This window comes from Capsicum annuum, chromosome 8, assembly GCF_002878395.1.
Source record: "Capsicum annuum cultivar UCD-10X-F1 chromosome 8, UCD10Xv1.1, whole genome shotgun sequence".
NCBI lineage: Eukaryota > Viridiplantae > Streptophyta > Magnoliopsida > Solanales > Solanaceae > Capsicum > Capsicum annuum.
Window position 1 is genome coordinate 155,473,701 of NC_061118.1, and position 15,671 is coordinate 155,489,371.

General features: G+C 32.2%; 1 protein-coding gene across 1 annotated transcript; it reads right to left on the bottom strand.

Moving 5' to 3' along the window:
- Positions 1 to 14,224: 14,224 nt before the first annotated feature.
- On the bottom strand, positions 14,225 to 14,701 carry LOC124886685 (uncharacterized protein At4g04775-like). Its single transcript, XM_047395579.1, has 2 exons — positions 14,570 to 14,701; positions 14,225 to 14,491 (listed from the first exon to the last, which is right to left on the bottom strand). Exons 1-2 carry the CDS (start codon positions 14,699 to 14,701, stop codon positions 14,225 to 14,227), a joined length of 399 nt encoding a protein of 132 aa, XP_047251535.1.
- Between the last annotated feature and the right edge of the window lie 970 nt (positions 14,702 to 15,671).

Here is a 15,671-nt window from a genome sequence, read left to right on the forward strand (position 1 = left end):
TCGTCATTCAAGAGCCTATGAAAGTACGACTGCCATCTATTCTTAATGTGGTCGTTCTCCACCAACACTCTACCGTCCTCCCCCTTAATGCACCTCACCTGATCGAGGTCACGACCCTTCCTCTCCCTAGCCTTAGCGAGTCTAATCAAATTTTTCTCCCCTTCTTTCCCATGTAACCCTGCATACAAGCTCTCAAAAGCGGCCGTCTTAGCTGCCGTGACTGCTGACTTAGCCTCCTTCATGCTAAAACTTTTACTTATTCACTATTCAATTTGATGTATTAAGAACAGTTTTGTATTTATCCATTCCCAGTCATGTACTTATTAATTACTCTTCTATTATTAATACAATAATTTGTTGTATTGTGTATAACTAATAATTAGTATACCAAGTTATTATCTGTTTGTGGGAGATAAAATTTTATTAAATTTAAATCCGTACAAAATTCGAATTATATTAAATTCAAAATATATTAGTTTCAAATAAATATCACAAACTAATATAATTAGATTAATTATTTAAGTCAAAATATGTATGGATTTAATTAAAATCTAATTTTTACCGGGCTAACCTATTAATTTGGGCTACAAATGATGAACCCACTTTGCTAAACTCAAGATATTGTCAAATTCTAGAGGTCCAAAGGAGTGCCACATGTCAAATAACGTGGCATGCCAAATCAAGTGAAAGAGCCAATAGGACCATGCCACATGTCAAAACGATGCTACAGGTCCAATGAAATCAAAGCTCATAAAAGGCGCCACGTCATTTGAATTTGATTGGACAAAGAAAGTCCATCTTCATCATGACTCTTTTCTTTCCAAACTATAAATAGGGGTGTCGTAATTCAGAAAAAAGGGCCCAGAACTCTAACAAGAACTCAGAGAAAGCTCGTGAATCAAACGCCGCAATTTTTCTACAAACTCAAGCATTCAAATTGAGTTCATCAAGATTCAAATCGAGTTCATCAAGATTCAAGATCAAGATCGCAATATTCAAGAACAAGCTCAAAAATCTTTGAATTCAAGCACAAGTCAATATCAAATCCCTCAAGTCCATCAAATCAAGTTCAAATTCAAGATCAAGTTTTAAGCCCTTGAATTTATATTTGAAAAGCCGAATCAGGGGATTCATAGAGATCAAATCCCTCAAGTCCACACTACTAAAAAAAATTGAAAAACCGACCACAAATTGTGGTCGGAAAAAATCGACCACATGTGGTTTTTTTTTTTTTTTTTTTTTAAAAAAAGCGACCACAAGTGGTCGCTTTTATATTTAAAATTTCAAAATAATTTTTATATTAATTATTAATCGTTTTATAAATAAAAATTTAAAAAAAATAAGAAAACCGATCACTTGCGGTCGATTTTAAAAAAATTTAAAAATATTTTTAAAAAAAGACCACTTGTGATCGTTTTTTATATTTTTTAAATTTATTTTTTTTAAAAAAATCGACCACTAGTGGTTGATTTTTAATTATTTTTTAAAAAAATTCTTTTATTTTTTATTTTTAAAAAAACAACCAATTGTGGTCAGTTTTTATTTTTTTATTTTTTAAAAAGGAAAATATTTTTTAAAAAAGACCACTTGTGGTTGGTTTTTAAACTAAAAAAAATAATAAATAAATAATTTTTAGTGAGCAATAATTATATATATTATTTTCATTAGAAATAGTTATATATAATTACACTGATCACACGATGTCGATAACGGTCTATTATAAGGTAATATAATTGTGGATGTGATATATATAGTACTCATTCAAGCAATATAATTGTGGATGTGATATATATAGTACTCATTCAAGCGTTCATATATATATATATATATATATATATATTATCTAGTGATCGATTGATGAACGATGTAGTCAAAACCTAATCTTGTATTAAGATATCAAATATAATTAATCGATCACTCATCTGAGTAAGTATAAGAAGCACATCGCATTATATTATTGGATAATATACTTGTGTATGTATTTGATAGATATAGTACGTATTTAGAACTTGATATAGTTGATAGTGTGTGTATGTATAGGTATATATATACATATTATATAGTGAAAGTATATTAATGACATAAGATAATGTAATCGATAATTCATCTGAGTATTTGTAAAATACGTTGTATATTATTATGGGGTAGTAAAATCGTGTATTTGATGTTTATAGTATGTATCTGAAAGCTGATAGACAATTAAATATATGTATATACGTATATCTCGTGTAGTGACGTATGCAGTAATCAATATATATATAACACGTTGTATTACGGAGTATATATATATATATATATATATATATATATATATATATATAAGGGTGTAGGAAGTAATCAGAGTGGTTTACAGTTATAAGCTTACCATTTTTTATGATTTATCAATTCAAATATAATATTTTATTATTTTTCGTGAACATACACATTCACAATTATTATACAAAATACATCATCTATTATTATTGAAATAACAGACATTTTTTAAATTTGTGTATTTTCTAACTCAATTGTGACAATTCATAACAATTTTTAATTAATTTTACCCGATTTATTATAATTCTAGCCAAATTGTATCTAATTAGACTAAATTAAATTTTTCATCTGATTTTAATCAAAATCTTAATATTTAGGTCTCAGCCGTTATTAATATTTATTATGTATTATATATTATTTACTCTTTTATATTATCCAAGTTCTTACAATTTTAGCCTATTTTATTTAATTCATTACAATTTTAGCCAATTTATTACAATCATTGTCAATTTGTAATTCAATTTTTAAATTTTAGTCAAATCATAATTAAATCCTCAACCTCTAGATCTCAACCGTTGTTCACACCCAATTTTGACCTTCCGATACTACATTTAGGCTGCTATTTTAACAAAATTACTAATTTTTTAAATATTATTATTTTTTGCACATTTTTTTCTTGCATCAAACAGATTGTCGACGTGTCACATTCGTGATTTAAATATATATAAATTATTTTATTAATTTTTGATATCATTTTACGATTTATTAATTCAAATACAACATTTTACATAATTTTATTAACTAAATTACTTTTTCACGTAATTGTACGCACTCACATTTATTGCAAATACACTAAATTGATTTTTAATTTTTGTATTTTGAAAAATTTCAATATTTTTTTTAAATAAAATTATCAAAAAACCGACCACATGTGGTAGCTTTTTTAAAATTTTTAATATTTTTTTTTTTACAAAATTATATAAAAAAAAAAAGCGACCACATGTGGTAGCTTTTTTTAAAATTTTAAATATCTTTTTTTACAAAATTATAAAAAAAAACCGACCACCTGTGGTCAGTTTATTTTGAATTTTTTTATTCTTAAAATCATTTTTTTCTATTTTAATAAAATAATAACGAATTAAAAAAATCCGTACCACATGTGGTCGGTTTTTAAAAAGCTACCATAGTTTTACCGACCACGCAGTTTGGCGGTTTTGTGGTCGGAAATTGAGGAAAACCGACCACCTGTATTTATATTTGAAAAGGCGAATCAGAGGATTCATCACTCACATATTGAAATCAATAAATTGATTGTTGCAATAATTTCCTGTCTCGATTTATTATTTTTCGATCTTGAAAATTTTATTGTCCAACACCGTTATCTCTCGTACCAAACTTATCCGTAAAAGTGTTTAGTACATAGTATATAATTAGAGAAGTATGAGTGGTCAATTAGTAGGAAGTCGTTTTAGGTAAAAAGAAGACCATGAAGGTGAGGTGACAATACGGTATATATCATGTATGGATGGATAGGTCACTGGGGTAGGGTTAATAAAATTAACTGTCACTCACTTTGTATGCACTGTTGGATGGATTGTTGATCACACAAAGGCATAAGCATTCTAGTGTTGAGTCATTCATAAGCCAGTACTTACTGCAACAAAAGAAAATGAACACATGTAGTACTAGTCTTTCATACAACCCTAAACCTCAGTTCTCTTCATCTGTGTTCATGTTTGACAAGAATTATTGTCTCCATCCCCCTCGATCTGCTCATCACTTTATTAGTAGTAGTAGTATATTTATTGCTTCTTTTCTCTCTCCTTTTTATTGTACTTTCCAAACAATATATGCATATGGTCCTACCAGTAAAAAAATAAAAAGAAAAAGAGAAGATAATATGCATATATGTAGTGTCCCCACGAATTTATTTAAGTGGGATTGTTTGCTCGTGTGATAGCCCCACCATTTTGCTCACATGTGTGTACGTTTTTACCCTATAATATTATATGTTTTAACCATGTAATATGCATATTGAAGTGTTAACATACTTTTAATATAATGAAGAGGGAAAATACATTATTTTCATCTCATACTACATAAGAAAAGTCTAAGTCATACCTAAATTATATAAGTGACCGATTACACACCTTAACTATATAAAAGTGATATTATTATCTCCCCGCGACCCCTAATCTAAGACACGTGTGTTACACTTATTTTAGGCGCGTCTAGCCTATTAAATAACAAAAGTAAACGGTTCAAAACATTAAGGGAAAAAGAATCGTTTCCACCCCAAACTATAGTCGAAAAGTCGAATCCACACCTAAACTATATAAGTGACCTATTACACACCTTAACTATAAAAAAGTGATACTTTTTACTGACGTGGCAGCGCGTGTAAAACACTACACCACATGCAAGTGGTGGTAGCCTGACAGGGTGTAAATAGTTTCACTTTTTTATAGTTTAGATGTGTAATAAGTCACTAGTATAGTTTAGGTGTGACTTCGACTTTTCGGATATAGTTTGGGGTGGAAATAATGTTTTTTCCCTAATGAAGATTCTATTTTATTACCCTTGATTGACTGCTACTCCATGTAATATTATTTTTCAAAGCGAAGAAAAAGAGTAGCTCCATATTTTAAAAATAAAATCTAACAACTCGAACATTGAATCGTAGGAGATATATAGGCAAAAGACAATTCGAATATAGTGGGTTTCAAAGTAATCAACTCTTAGTGGTCAAATGAAATGAAAAAATGCAGTATCTATACATGTCAAATTCAAGTGAAAATGTAATTTTTTTAATGGGAGAGCAGATTTGTTAATTAATTAAGACCAAGTAGCACTAATTAAGTGTAATCTCCAAAGTTGAAGCAAATCTTTGACTATGAAGAGAGTCATGATTCTCCTCCCTTTTTGTCCGAAAACATGATTTGATAACTTTGCCAACAAATAATTATTTTTTGTAGTTTAAAGAATGTGTTAATTTTGGTTATCGAATGATTGGGTTCTTAGCCAGCACACATGTTCTTTTCATCACTAAACTATTTGAGTATTTGTGTTCCATCGGAGTAGTTTTTATTGAAAACAAATAAAACCTTAGCTAGGATACTGAACATTATTATATAATCTAGCTAGCTAGCTAGCTTGCAATATGATAATAGGCCCCAACATTTTTTTTTTAATTGAAATTTGTATTGGTTTAATTTAGCTTTAGGCAAAGTGCTATCTCAACATCAGACGAATCTCCATTTAGTAATAGGTAGTAATATGTAATTTTTGGATTTGTACGTAAGATGAGGATTACTAATTTTACAATAAAGTTTGAGATTTTAACTTCATTTCATGTTTGGTGTGATGTATTAACTAATCTCAAAACTACTTGTTCCCATCATTTGTATTAGATAAATCAAATTTAAATACACGAGTGAAGATTTAATTTTTTTGTACTAGTAGGTTGTCTTCCTTATATTTAGATAACTAGATTCATGACTTTATTTTGAATTGTTTTAAATAATCAAGTAATGTAAAAAAAAATAATTTGCATCGAATATATGAAAGTCTGAGTCAAACTATTTAGAAAACTTCCTGATAGGAAATAAATTTCTTAAAAATAAAGAAAATGTCTTTCCTATTGAAATAGGGAAAACCCCCACCCCATGCCTCAAAGCAGGTCCTCTCCCCTACCCCCGCTCTAACACCTCATTATATATAAATATTTTTAGCATAATATTTTTTTGCGTAGTTATCAAGGACAACGCAAAGCATTAAAGTGTTTGCTAAGGGTATGGTTTGGGGAAAGGGCGAAACTAGATGTGTTTATTGTACACAATATTACTTTACATTTCTACAAGAGTCTGTTTTCATGATTGAATCTGTGACGACCTCTAAGCCACATAACAAAAATTTTACCGGTCACTCCAAAGAGAGTGTAACTCAAGAAACTTATAGACTAATAATATGGGGGCATAGAACCTCATGAAAGTGGGGTGGATGACATGAAAAACTCAATGACAAAGACAGAGTAGGTATGTTTAATGTTTGGGATAAAATGAGAAATGAAGGACCTACACAATGTATGTATATGAACATAGAAATTTGAGTATGAGAAAATGGAATTGGCTTCTTTTGTATTGTTCACAAAGAGGGGCATAAAGCAAATTATATTGCTTGAAAGAGTACAGACAATTGTGGTTAGGTTTCATTCCGCAAAATATGGATCTCTGTTATTCTCTCTTATTTCACTTCATCAAATTGCAATATTTGATTCAATTTCCATAATAATGACATTTTCTTTTACTAGGCATTTCAGACCTGAAATAATTATGTTTTTTCTTTTAGTAGACATTTGGCCATAAAAATTGGGACCCCAATTTTTTCAAGAATCAATGTTTTGCTCATGAAATTTGTACAAAAATCTGATTTTAATTTATTGTTCAATTCCAAGTTGTGAGCTCACATTTTTAAATATAAAACTTGACTTTTGTGATAAATGTATTTCCAGTAGAGTGAATGTCTATCAAGATCTAGTTAATATCTATTAGGATTTGAAGTATCTGTCTTTTAGTGAGAAACTAGGAGTAAATTTCCCTTATAAATAGAAGTGTCCCTTCATTGTAAATCACACGTCAAGATCCCAAGAGAAATAAAGAATTACTCTCTCTTCTCTCTTTATTTATTCTTGTTCGTGTTTATATTTTCTTGTTATTATTTTTATATTTCATGACAAGTTATCAACACGAGACACTCTACCGTCTCAAATAAATTTAAAGGTTAAGGTATTATTTTCTTTCTTTTCATATTGCTAATAATCTTACAAAATCTGAGTTTGTTGCCTTGAGCAAGAATTACCTTTCATGAGTGTTGAATGCTGAAATCCAATTAGATGTTATGGTCTTGAAGACGCCATAAAAAAAGAAAATACAATATCTAATCAAAATCGTGCTAAGGCTATGATTTTTTTGCGTCGACGAAATTTTAAAAATTGAATACCTTACTACTAAGCATCCACTTATTTTGTGGAATAGCCTAAAAGAAAGATTTGACCAGTTGAAGATGATCATCCTCCCAAAAGCACGATATGAATACATGCACCATGAAAATAAAAGGTTGGGTTCAAACTCCATCGATTTGTGGCCTAAGACGCCTTTATATGAATAAGATATTTAGTTTGAATCTCAATGCACCATATTGTTGATATAATGATGGCTAAAGCAAAATAATGTGTTTTTTGATGAAAAGTCATGAAACTTGTTCTACTGAATATGCTCCATTCTTAAAGTGAACGTGGTAGCAATATATGATATACTTTGAAAGACATGTATTTCTCGATGTGCTTTCGAAGTAGCAATATCATGAAATAGGTTATAAGCTATCAAAATTTAATAGGCTTAAGGCACAATTACATTTCATTCCTGGGGAGTAAGAAGCTTATTAATGTAAACGTGCACTTGATTGTAATGGTATCAAAACTCACCTCCGAAAGAGGCTGAATAATTGAGATGAGTTATTCTGAAATTTACTTCTAAAGTAGTAAATCTAAAATTTACTCATGTCATAGTAAATCTGAAATTTACTAACGCAAAAGCACATGTCATATAAACTTGGAGTTTACTAAAATAAAAGTACATAAATTAACATGAACGATTGCGACATCTCAAAAATGTGCATACTGAATATTGAACATATATTGAAGAATTAGAAAATCCTTCATTACTTTTAATGTTGCTTGTTCTCATAACAAGTTGGTTGGACCAACTAATATTGGGATTGGATTCCTCAAAATCTGAAAAGTATAAAAGGTGAATAAGGATCTGTTCACTTATCATGTAATATGTTGAAAAGATGCATCAATTAAATGATCACATGTATATTCATTATCAACCTACGTTTGACATTCATAAAGTTGCTTGCTCAATAAAATTGAGTTAAGAACATAATTTTCAGATTGTGAAATCAAGACAATTCATCTTGATGATGATGGTTTGACATTGAATGCCTTCAACAAATAGCTAAGCCATTGCTAATGAGAACAAAGCTTCATGTGTTGGTCTAAAATATAATATATTGTATACAATAACACTTGTATGCATTAGACCAATAAATTATGATTATTTCTTCCCTCTTAATTGATTCAAGGTCAAAAACTACATGTTGTCTATCTAATAATTTTGATGTGCGGTATACGATTAATGAATATACCATAATGCACAAAGATGAACTCATCAAAGAAGATGGGGATGAATGTTTGTAATTGAATTTCACTGTAATGTATCTTTTTTTGTTTTCTATTCATTAACATAATATTTGTGATCAAAAATACTTTCTAAACTCATATCCATTTATTATTAATCTTAAGGAATACAACAAATCATAGATTGGATATTATTCTCACATACACATTATTTTTTACGATATAAATTAACAATTTATAATTATTTGATATATTCTCTTAGATTATACATTTTAAATACCTTTTAATAAATGATTTTCAATATGTTATACACACATCTATGTGTTACCTTAGAGTTTATTTGCTTATTCATTTTAAAGAATTCGTTTTTATTTTTATAAGTAGATGAAAAATTTGAACAAGTTTAAGGGGCCGCATATGTGTTTGGCCTTTAGGAATCAAATTGGTACTACGTTATGACAAACATATTGACTTTAGTAATTGGCCAAACCCAATGATAGCCCCTCAAACTTGTCCCTAAAATTCACTTAGGTCCCTAAACTAAGGCTTGTACCTATTAAACTCCTAAACCCCCTCAATTTGGTTCCAATTGAGCATTTTTTGCCCACATCTCATCAGCTTCCAGGCGCGTGTCTCCAAACGCCGCTGATGTGGAAAGTTATTCCACTTAAAACCCCCCACGTGTATAAACTAACTCTACATATACTTAATACATTTTAATTTCAAATGGAAAAAATTTCATTCCACGGAGGTTTTTCTCTCTCTCTCTCCCCGTTAACTCTCTCTCTTCATAACCTTAAATTAACTAAATTTCCACTCAAATCAAAGGACAAATTTGAGGGTTTTCCTCAGATCTTCCTGGTGTAAGTGTTCTTATGATTTGTAATTGTTAAATTTTGTTGAATTTTAGCATATTGTAGTTTTTAGGATTTTGAAATCACTGTTACGCCTATGATTTTGGGAATATTCCGTCTCCTTACTTAACATGCATTAAAGATTGTATCTTTTAGCTTATTGATATGTACTCTGGGTATATTCCGTGGCCATTCCGTTAAGTAACTTTGAATTTTTACCCTTTGTCACAGGTGACGTAATAAATGGAGATAATTTTTACAAAATTGCACCATGGGGGATCCTTTTCCAGTACGGGTGTCCCTACATATGTTGCAAGTTGTGTGCCAGAGGTAAGGTACATTGACAAGGACCACTTTTCCATACTAAAATTATTATTTTATACTAAAGAATTAGGGTATGAAGCTGTTAGGGGGTTTTATTATCAAGATGCAGTAACTAATCAGTTTAAGTTGGTTAAAAGTGAAAGACATCTCTATGAACTGGTTAAAGATTTAAAACATAAGGACTCTATTGATTTTTATGTCTATCATATTTTAGATGAACCAATTCTTGACCCTGATGGTCCCACTGATTTTTTACCTGCACCTGATATTATTGAGTGTGTAGACGTAGAAAGAGAAAATGTTGGTGTTGGTGATAATGCTAACATAGAGAGGGAATCTGTTGGAGTAGAAGCAGAGAGAGAGGCTGATGTAGAAAATGTTGGTGTACAAGGAGGTGATGACACTGATGTAGAAAATATTGGTGTACAGGGATGTGATGAGACTGATGTAGAAGATGTTGGTATACAAGGAGGTGATGAAGCTGATGTAGAAGATATCCATGCAGAAGATATTAACCTAGAAGATTTTGGTGTAGAAGGAGGTGATGAGGTTGATGTAGAAGACATTAATGAAGAAGATATTAATAGGCTAACAAGTGAGTTATCAGATTATTTGAGTAGTGATTCAGATCTTGGAGATATTCCTTCAGAAGATGGCTCAGATGTTGATGAGGAGTTGAGGGCTTTTAGGCAAGAAAGAAGGGAAAAAAGCCAACAACAAAGAAAGAAACAAAAAAGCAAGAAAAAAGGCTGTTGAAACTGAAGAAGTACCTGTGGGAGTTGCTAGTTGTGTAGATAGAGGCTTTGGGGATATTGGTAAAAGTAAGGCTACCAAATATTCTGGAAAGTTGGGTGGAGATGAGGAATATATTGATAGTTCTAATTGTTGGAGAGAAGATAGTGAAGAGATAGATGTAGATGCTGTTAGAGGAGTAGATCTACCTAGAAGAAGGAGAAGCAAGAAAACTAGGTATGATGAAAATTGTGAGTTTTCTGTGTATGAGCTTAGAATGATTTTTGCGGGTGCAAATCAGTTTAGAAAAGCTGTTGCAGATTATGCTGTAGAGTATAGAAGGCAGGTGAAGTTAAAACCTAATGAAAAACATAGAATAAAGGTGAAGTGCATTGCAGCTAATTGCAACTTGGTTGTTGTTTGCTTCTACTGATAGGGATTCAGGTGATTTTATCGTTGAGAACTATAACCCTATTCACAAATGTATACCTCTAAACAAGAACAAGATGTGTGATTCAAAGCTGGTTGCTAGAAAGTTCAAGGACAGAATAGCTTCTCAGCCATACATTAGGATTTGGGAAATTCAGGATTTAGTAAGAGAGGTGTTGGGTCTTTATGTAGGTGAAACTATTTGGTATAGGTCTAAACAGATTGTTATGAGGGAGAATATGGGAGATTGGAAGCTGAAATTTGCCAGATTATGTGACTATGCAGATATGATCAAGACAACAAATCCTGGAAGTTCTTGTTGGATAAAAATTGACAAAGAAACTGAACCAGGAAAGAACCTCTTTGTTTATTTCTATGTGTGCTTTCATGCCTTCAAGCAAGGATGGTTAGATGGGTGTAGGAAAGTTATTGGTTTTGATGGATACTTTCTCAAAGGAGCTTGTAAAGGTGAGTTGTTGGTTGCTGTAGGGAAAAATGACAACAACCAAATGTATCCTATTGCATGGGCAGTTGTGGATACTGAAACAAAACATAGCTGGGATTGGTTCATAAGGTATCTGATTGCAGATCTAAATCTGGGAACTGGTGAAGGCTTGACTGTAATGTCAGACCAACAAAAGGTACCACCACTTAATTATTTTTCTCATTACTTGACTTTATTTTCTAATAATATTCCTGTTTTAATAATACTTTATACTTATTACAGGGTCTTGTTCCTGTTTTGATATATCTGCTACCAAATGTTGATAGAAAAATGTGTGCTAGGCATATTTGAAGCAATTGACATGTGCAGTGGAGAGGAGAAGAGAGAAGGAAACAGTTTTGGAGATGTGCAAAAGCAAGTTTTTAAGTAAAGTTTAGAGAGGGGATGCAAACAATGTCAAGGCTAGGTAAGAAAGAAATAACTGAGGACATGCTGATTAATCCTCCTACTTCTTGGTGTAGGGCATATTTCAAAACATATTCCAAATGTGATATTGTAGAAAATAACATGTGTGAGACTTTCAATTCTTGGATCTTAGCTGCTAGACATAAGTCCATAATCACAATGTTAGAGGATATCAGACATCAACTGATGAATAGACATGTAGATATAATTAAATTTGCAGAAACATGGATTTCAGACATTGCACCTATGGCAAGAACTATTTTAGAAGCTAACAAGGAATCTTCAAATAGGTGTAGAGTTTTATGAAATGGAGTTAATGGTTTTGAAATTGAGGATGGAGGTTACACATTTGTTGTTCACTTGGACAAGAAATATTGTGATTGTAGGTTATGGATGTTAAGAGGTATTCCTTGTCCTCGTGCCATTTGTGCTTATTATTACTTGAATGTAGATCCTGATCAGCATGTAGAGCACTGGTATAAGAAAGAAATCTTTCTTAAGTCTTATAGCCATTTTATTCAACCAATTACCAATATGAGAATGTGGTCGGAAACCCAAAACCCATCAATTGAACCTCCAAAATCAAGAAAGATGCCAGGCAGACCTAGCAAGAACAGAAGGAAGAAGAAGGATGAGCCAAAAAAGTGCGGCAAACTCTCAAAAAAAGGTGTCAAGATCACTTGTTCAAGGTGTAAACAAGTTGGCCATAACAAGACTGTATGTGCCAAAATGGTAAGCCTTAAATGACTTTCATAATAGTTTGTAAATTTAACATATTTCTTAGCTTTTCATATTTCTGTTTGTATGTTAGAATGTGATGGGGAACAGTAATATTAGTCAACCTAGTTGTCAGCCTGAAGCTTCATGGAATCCAACACCACCATAATTAAGTTCTATTTGTGGTGACACCAGTGCAATGGCAAGACATACCTACACTCAAAGTCAGACAACAAGAGTAAGTTATATATGTTCTGCTGCCTTAATATTTTTGTCCTGCTTAATATTATTATTGAAAAATGTTGAAAATATTGTGTTGCATTTATTCACAGTCAAGCGCCACCTTTCATACATATGCAACTACACAATCCAGTCAATCAGGATCTATTTGTGCTGACACAGCTGTTGTGCCAAGAGCACCTCAAAGAAAGGTGTCAAGTGTGGCTGGTAGAGGTCAAGGTGCTGCTGGTAGAGGTAAAGGTTCTGCTGATAGAGATAAAGGTTGTTCTGGTAGGGATGGTGGTTCTGGTAGTGGTCAATTTGGTGTTGATAGGGGAGGTGAAAGAGGAATTGGTAGAGCTCAAGGTTTTGCTGGTATAGGTAAAGGTTGTTCTGGTAGGGATGATGGTTCTGGTAGTGGATAATTTGGTGCTGATAGGGGTGGTGAAGGAGGAATTGGTAGAGGTCAATGAGGGAGTGGTAGAGGATTGCCAAGAAAAATAGCCAATGCAAGAGGGACCTCATTTGAAAGTGGAAGAAATGTTTCTTCCAGTCAAGTACCACCTTTGCCGACCAACAAGAGGTCATACAATGCTACCCCATTTGCTGCTGCTACTGGATACAAAAGGCCTGCAATTGGTTTTGGTGTTTACTTTGATCGAGCAACTGGAACCCACGTGTACAATGTATTTATTTCTGTCTCATTATTTACCTATAATAATGTTTGCCCTAATGTTTTTATTCAAGTTTTCAATGTTTACTGTCTTACAATTTTGTCTAATTTTGCAGCCAGGTACATCAAGTGAGAGGGTTCTTTATAGAGGTATAAATTTAAGGAGTGCTTCACCAACCAATATAGATATTGGTTTTAAACCTAGTGGCCTAAAGTGGAATGGAAAAGATGCAGTCACCAGCACACAATTGCAATAAATGAAAGCAAATAAGAGAAAAAAAGTGGAACCAGCCAAGTCTTCTTCATCAATTGGATCTTTAGAAAAGTAGTTCATTTAGAAATGATTTGCATTGTAATGAGGGATAATGTCTTTGAACAAATTGTGTTACTAGTTTTTGAATAACTTTTTCTTAGGCAGCAATTAATGATTTTGGTGTATGCTGCAGTAGAACTATTCTGCTCAATGTTGAGCCTTTTTTGAACATCTTTACATCATGTATGCAGTTTTTAGCTTAATCTTGAGCTGTGTTAATATGATATCCAGCTGCTTGCACTTGTAATATAGTTCATTTTTATCATAACCTTCAGTAGTTACAAATAGGCTGTATGGTAATACCTTCAATAGCTACACAAGTAGACACAAAGTAGCCAATTGACAATGAGATTGTCATACAAAAATATGTCAATTCATTCAAACAACTACTACAAACAAACCAAACAACTACTACAAACTAGGCCAACTACAAACTGAACAAACAACTACTACTACTACAAACTAACGAAACAACTACTACAAACTAACCATTACAATATCCAATTGCCTATTCAATAGGCAAACTTAACTACTACACCTTACACCATATTAAAGAACCACTTTACAGTTAGAATAATGAGAAGAAGTAGAACAAGTCTATTCAATTTGAGCTTAGCACATTCCCTTTCAAGTTTAACTTTTTGAGTTTTTGCCTCAATGCAATCAACTTCCCTTCTTTATCTTTCAATTTCTCACACAAAGTGTCCCTCTCTTGTTCAACGTCTTTGAGCTTTTGCTTCAATCGATCACACGAATTTTCACCATCTTTGCACCTAATTATTAAGCTCGATTCTACCTCAGGATATTGATGCACAGATATTGAAGGTTTTGGATCAATCCATCTAAAGTACCCACATCCACCATTTTCCTAAAATAAAAAAATAATAGAATAATAAAAAAAATACCAAAAAAAATAATAATTAAAATCTGTGAAAATTATACAAACCTTTGGAACTTTACATCTAAAAAATCTACGACCCGGATTTGAAGGAGTCCTTGAAGTTCTTAAAGAACAAAATTCGAAACAGTAACACAAATCGGGAACATCAATATTGACGGAATTTTCCAACATTCTCATCGAAAATGCGAGAAAAAAATAATTTAAGAGAAATTAGGAGATAACTTTGATAGTGAGATGAGAGAAGTTGATGAGGACCCATCTATGGAGGAGAGAATGAAGAAAAAAGAAGAGTAAATTTAGGTTAAAAAGAGGGAAATTGAAGGGAATGGCAAAAGTAACGTTATTTAACGTTAACTTTTGCCACATGTACATTTTTTTAGTTTTCACGCGACTCAGGCGGTTGCACAGCATGCGCAGTGCCATGTGGGCAAAAAATGCCCAATAGGAACAAAATTGGGAAATTTAGGGGTTTGATAGGTACAAGCCTTTGTTTAGGGGCCTAGGTGAATTTTAGGGACAAGTTTAAGGAGCTATCGATGGGTTTGGTCTTAGTAATTCTTACTATTGATGCCTCCCGTTGCTTGTTCAATGTACTAAAAGTTCTCTTTTTGCAAAATAAATAGAAAATAATTTTTTTTCCTCCGATTATCCCTTAACATTAAATAATAATTTATCAGTGATAAAGTTATATTGTGTGTTTTTTTTTAATGAATGTGAAGTCAAACATAAATAAATAAACCTGGACGGAGGCCGAACACATTCAAGAAACGCCTTATCGCTGGATTGTTGCAATTATTATGTTACCAATCGACTTAGTTACGGATAAGAAGTAACAAAGTTTGTGCTCACCAACATGGGTTGTAGTGCAGTGGATGGGGCTGTTCCACCCTTAACCAGAGGTTGAGGGTTCGACCCTGGGTATGAAGAAAACTCTGTTGGAGCGCTGCCATCTTAATGAGCCCTGCAATGCGCGATCCAGATTAATCAGGGCTCCAATGCGGGCACCGGACACCGGATGGGAAACCAAAAAAAGTTTGTGCTCAAAATGGAAAAGTGCATCCCTTTCTTATCCAAAAAATATATGAAATGTATAACTAATTGTATCTGTCTAACAAACGTATGATACAATAATATCACATAACCAAAA

Bases quoted from the DNA above. Each gene is read 5' to 3' on its own strand.
- LOC124886685 (XM_047395579.1), bottom strand. From the start codon at position 14,701: ATGAGAATGTTGGAAAATTCCGTCAATATTGATGTTCCCGATTTGTGT. The intron at 14,492-14,569 runs GTTTGTATAATT...TTTTTATTTTAG, and splicing joins TTAGATGTAAAGTTCCAAAG to GAAAATGGTGGATGTGGGTA.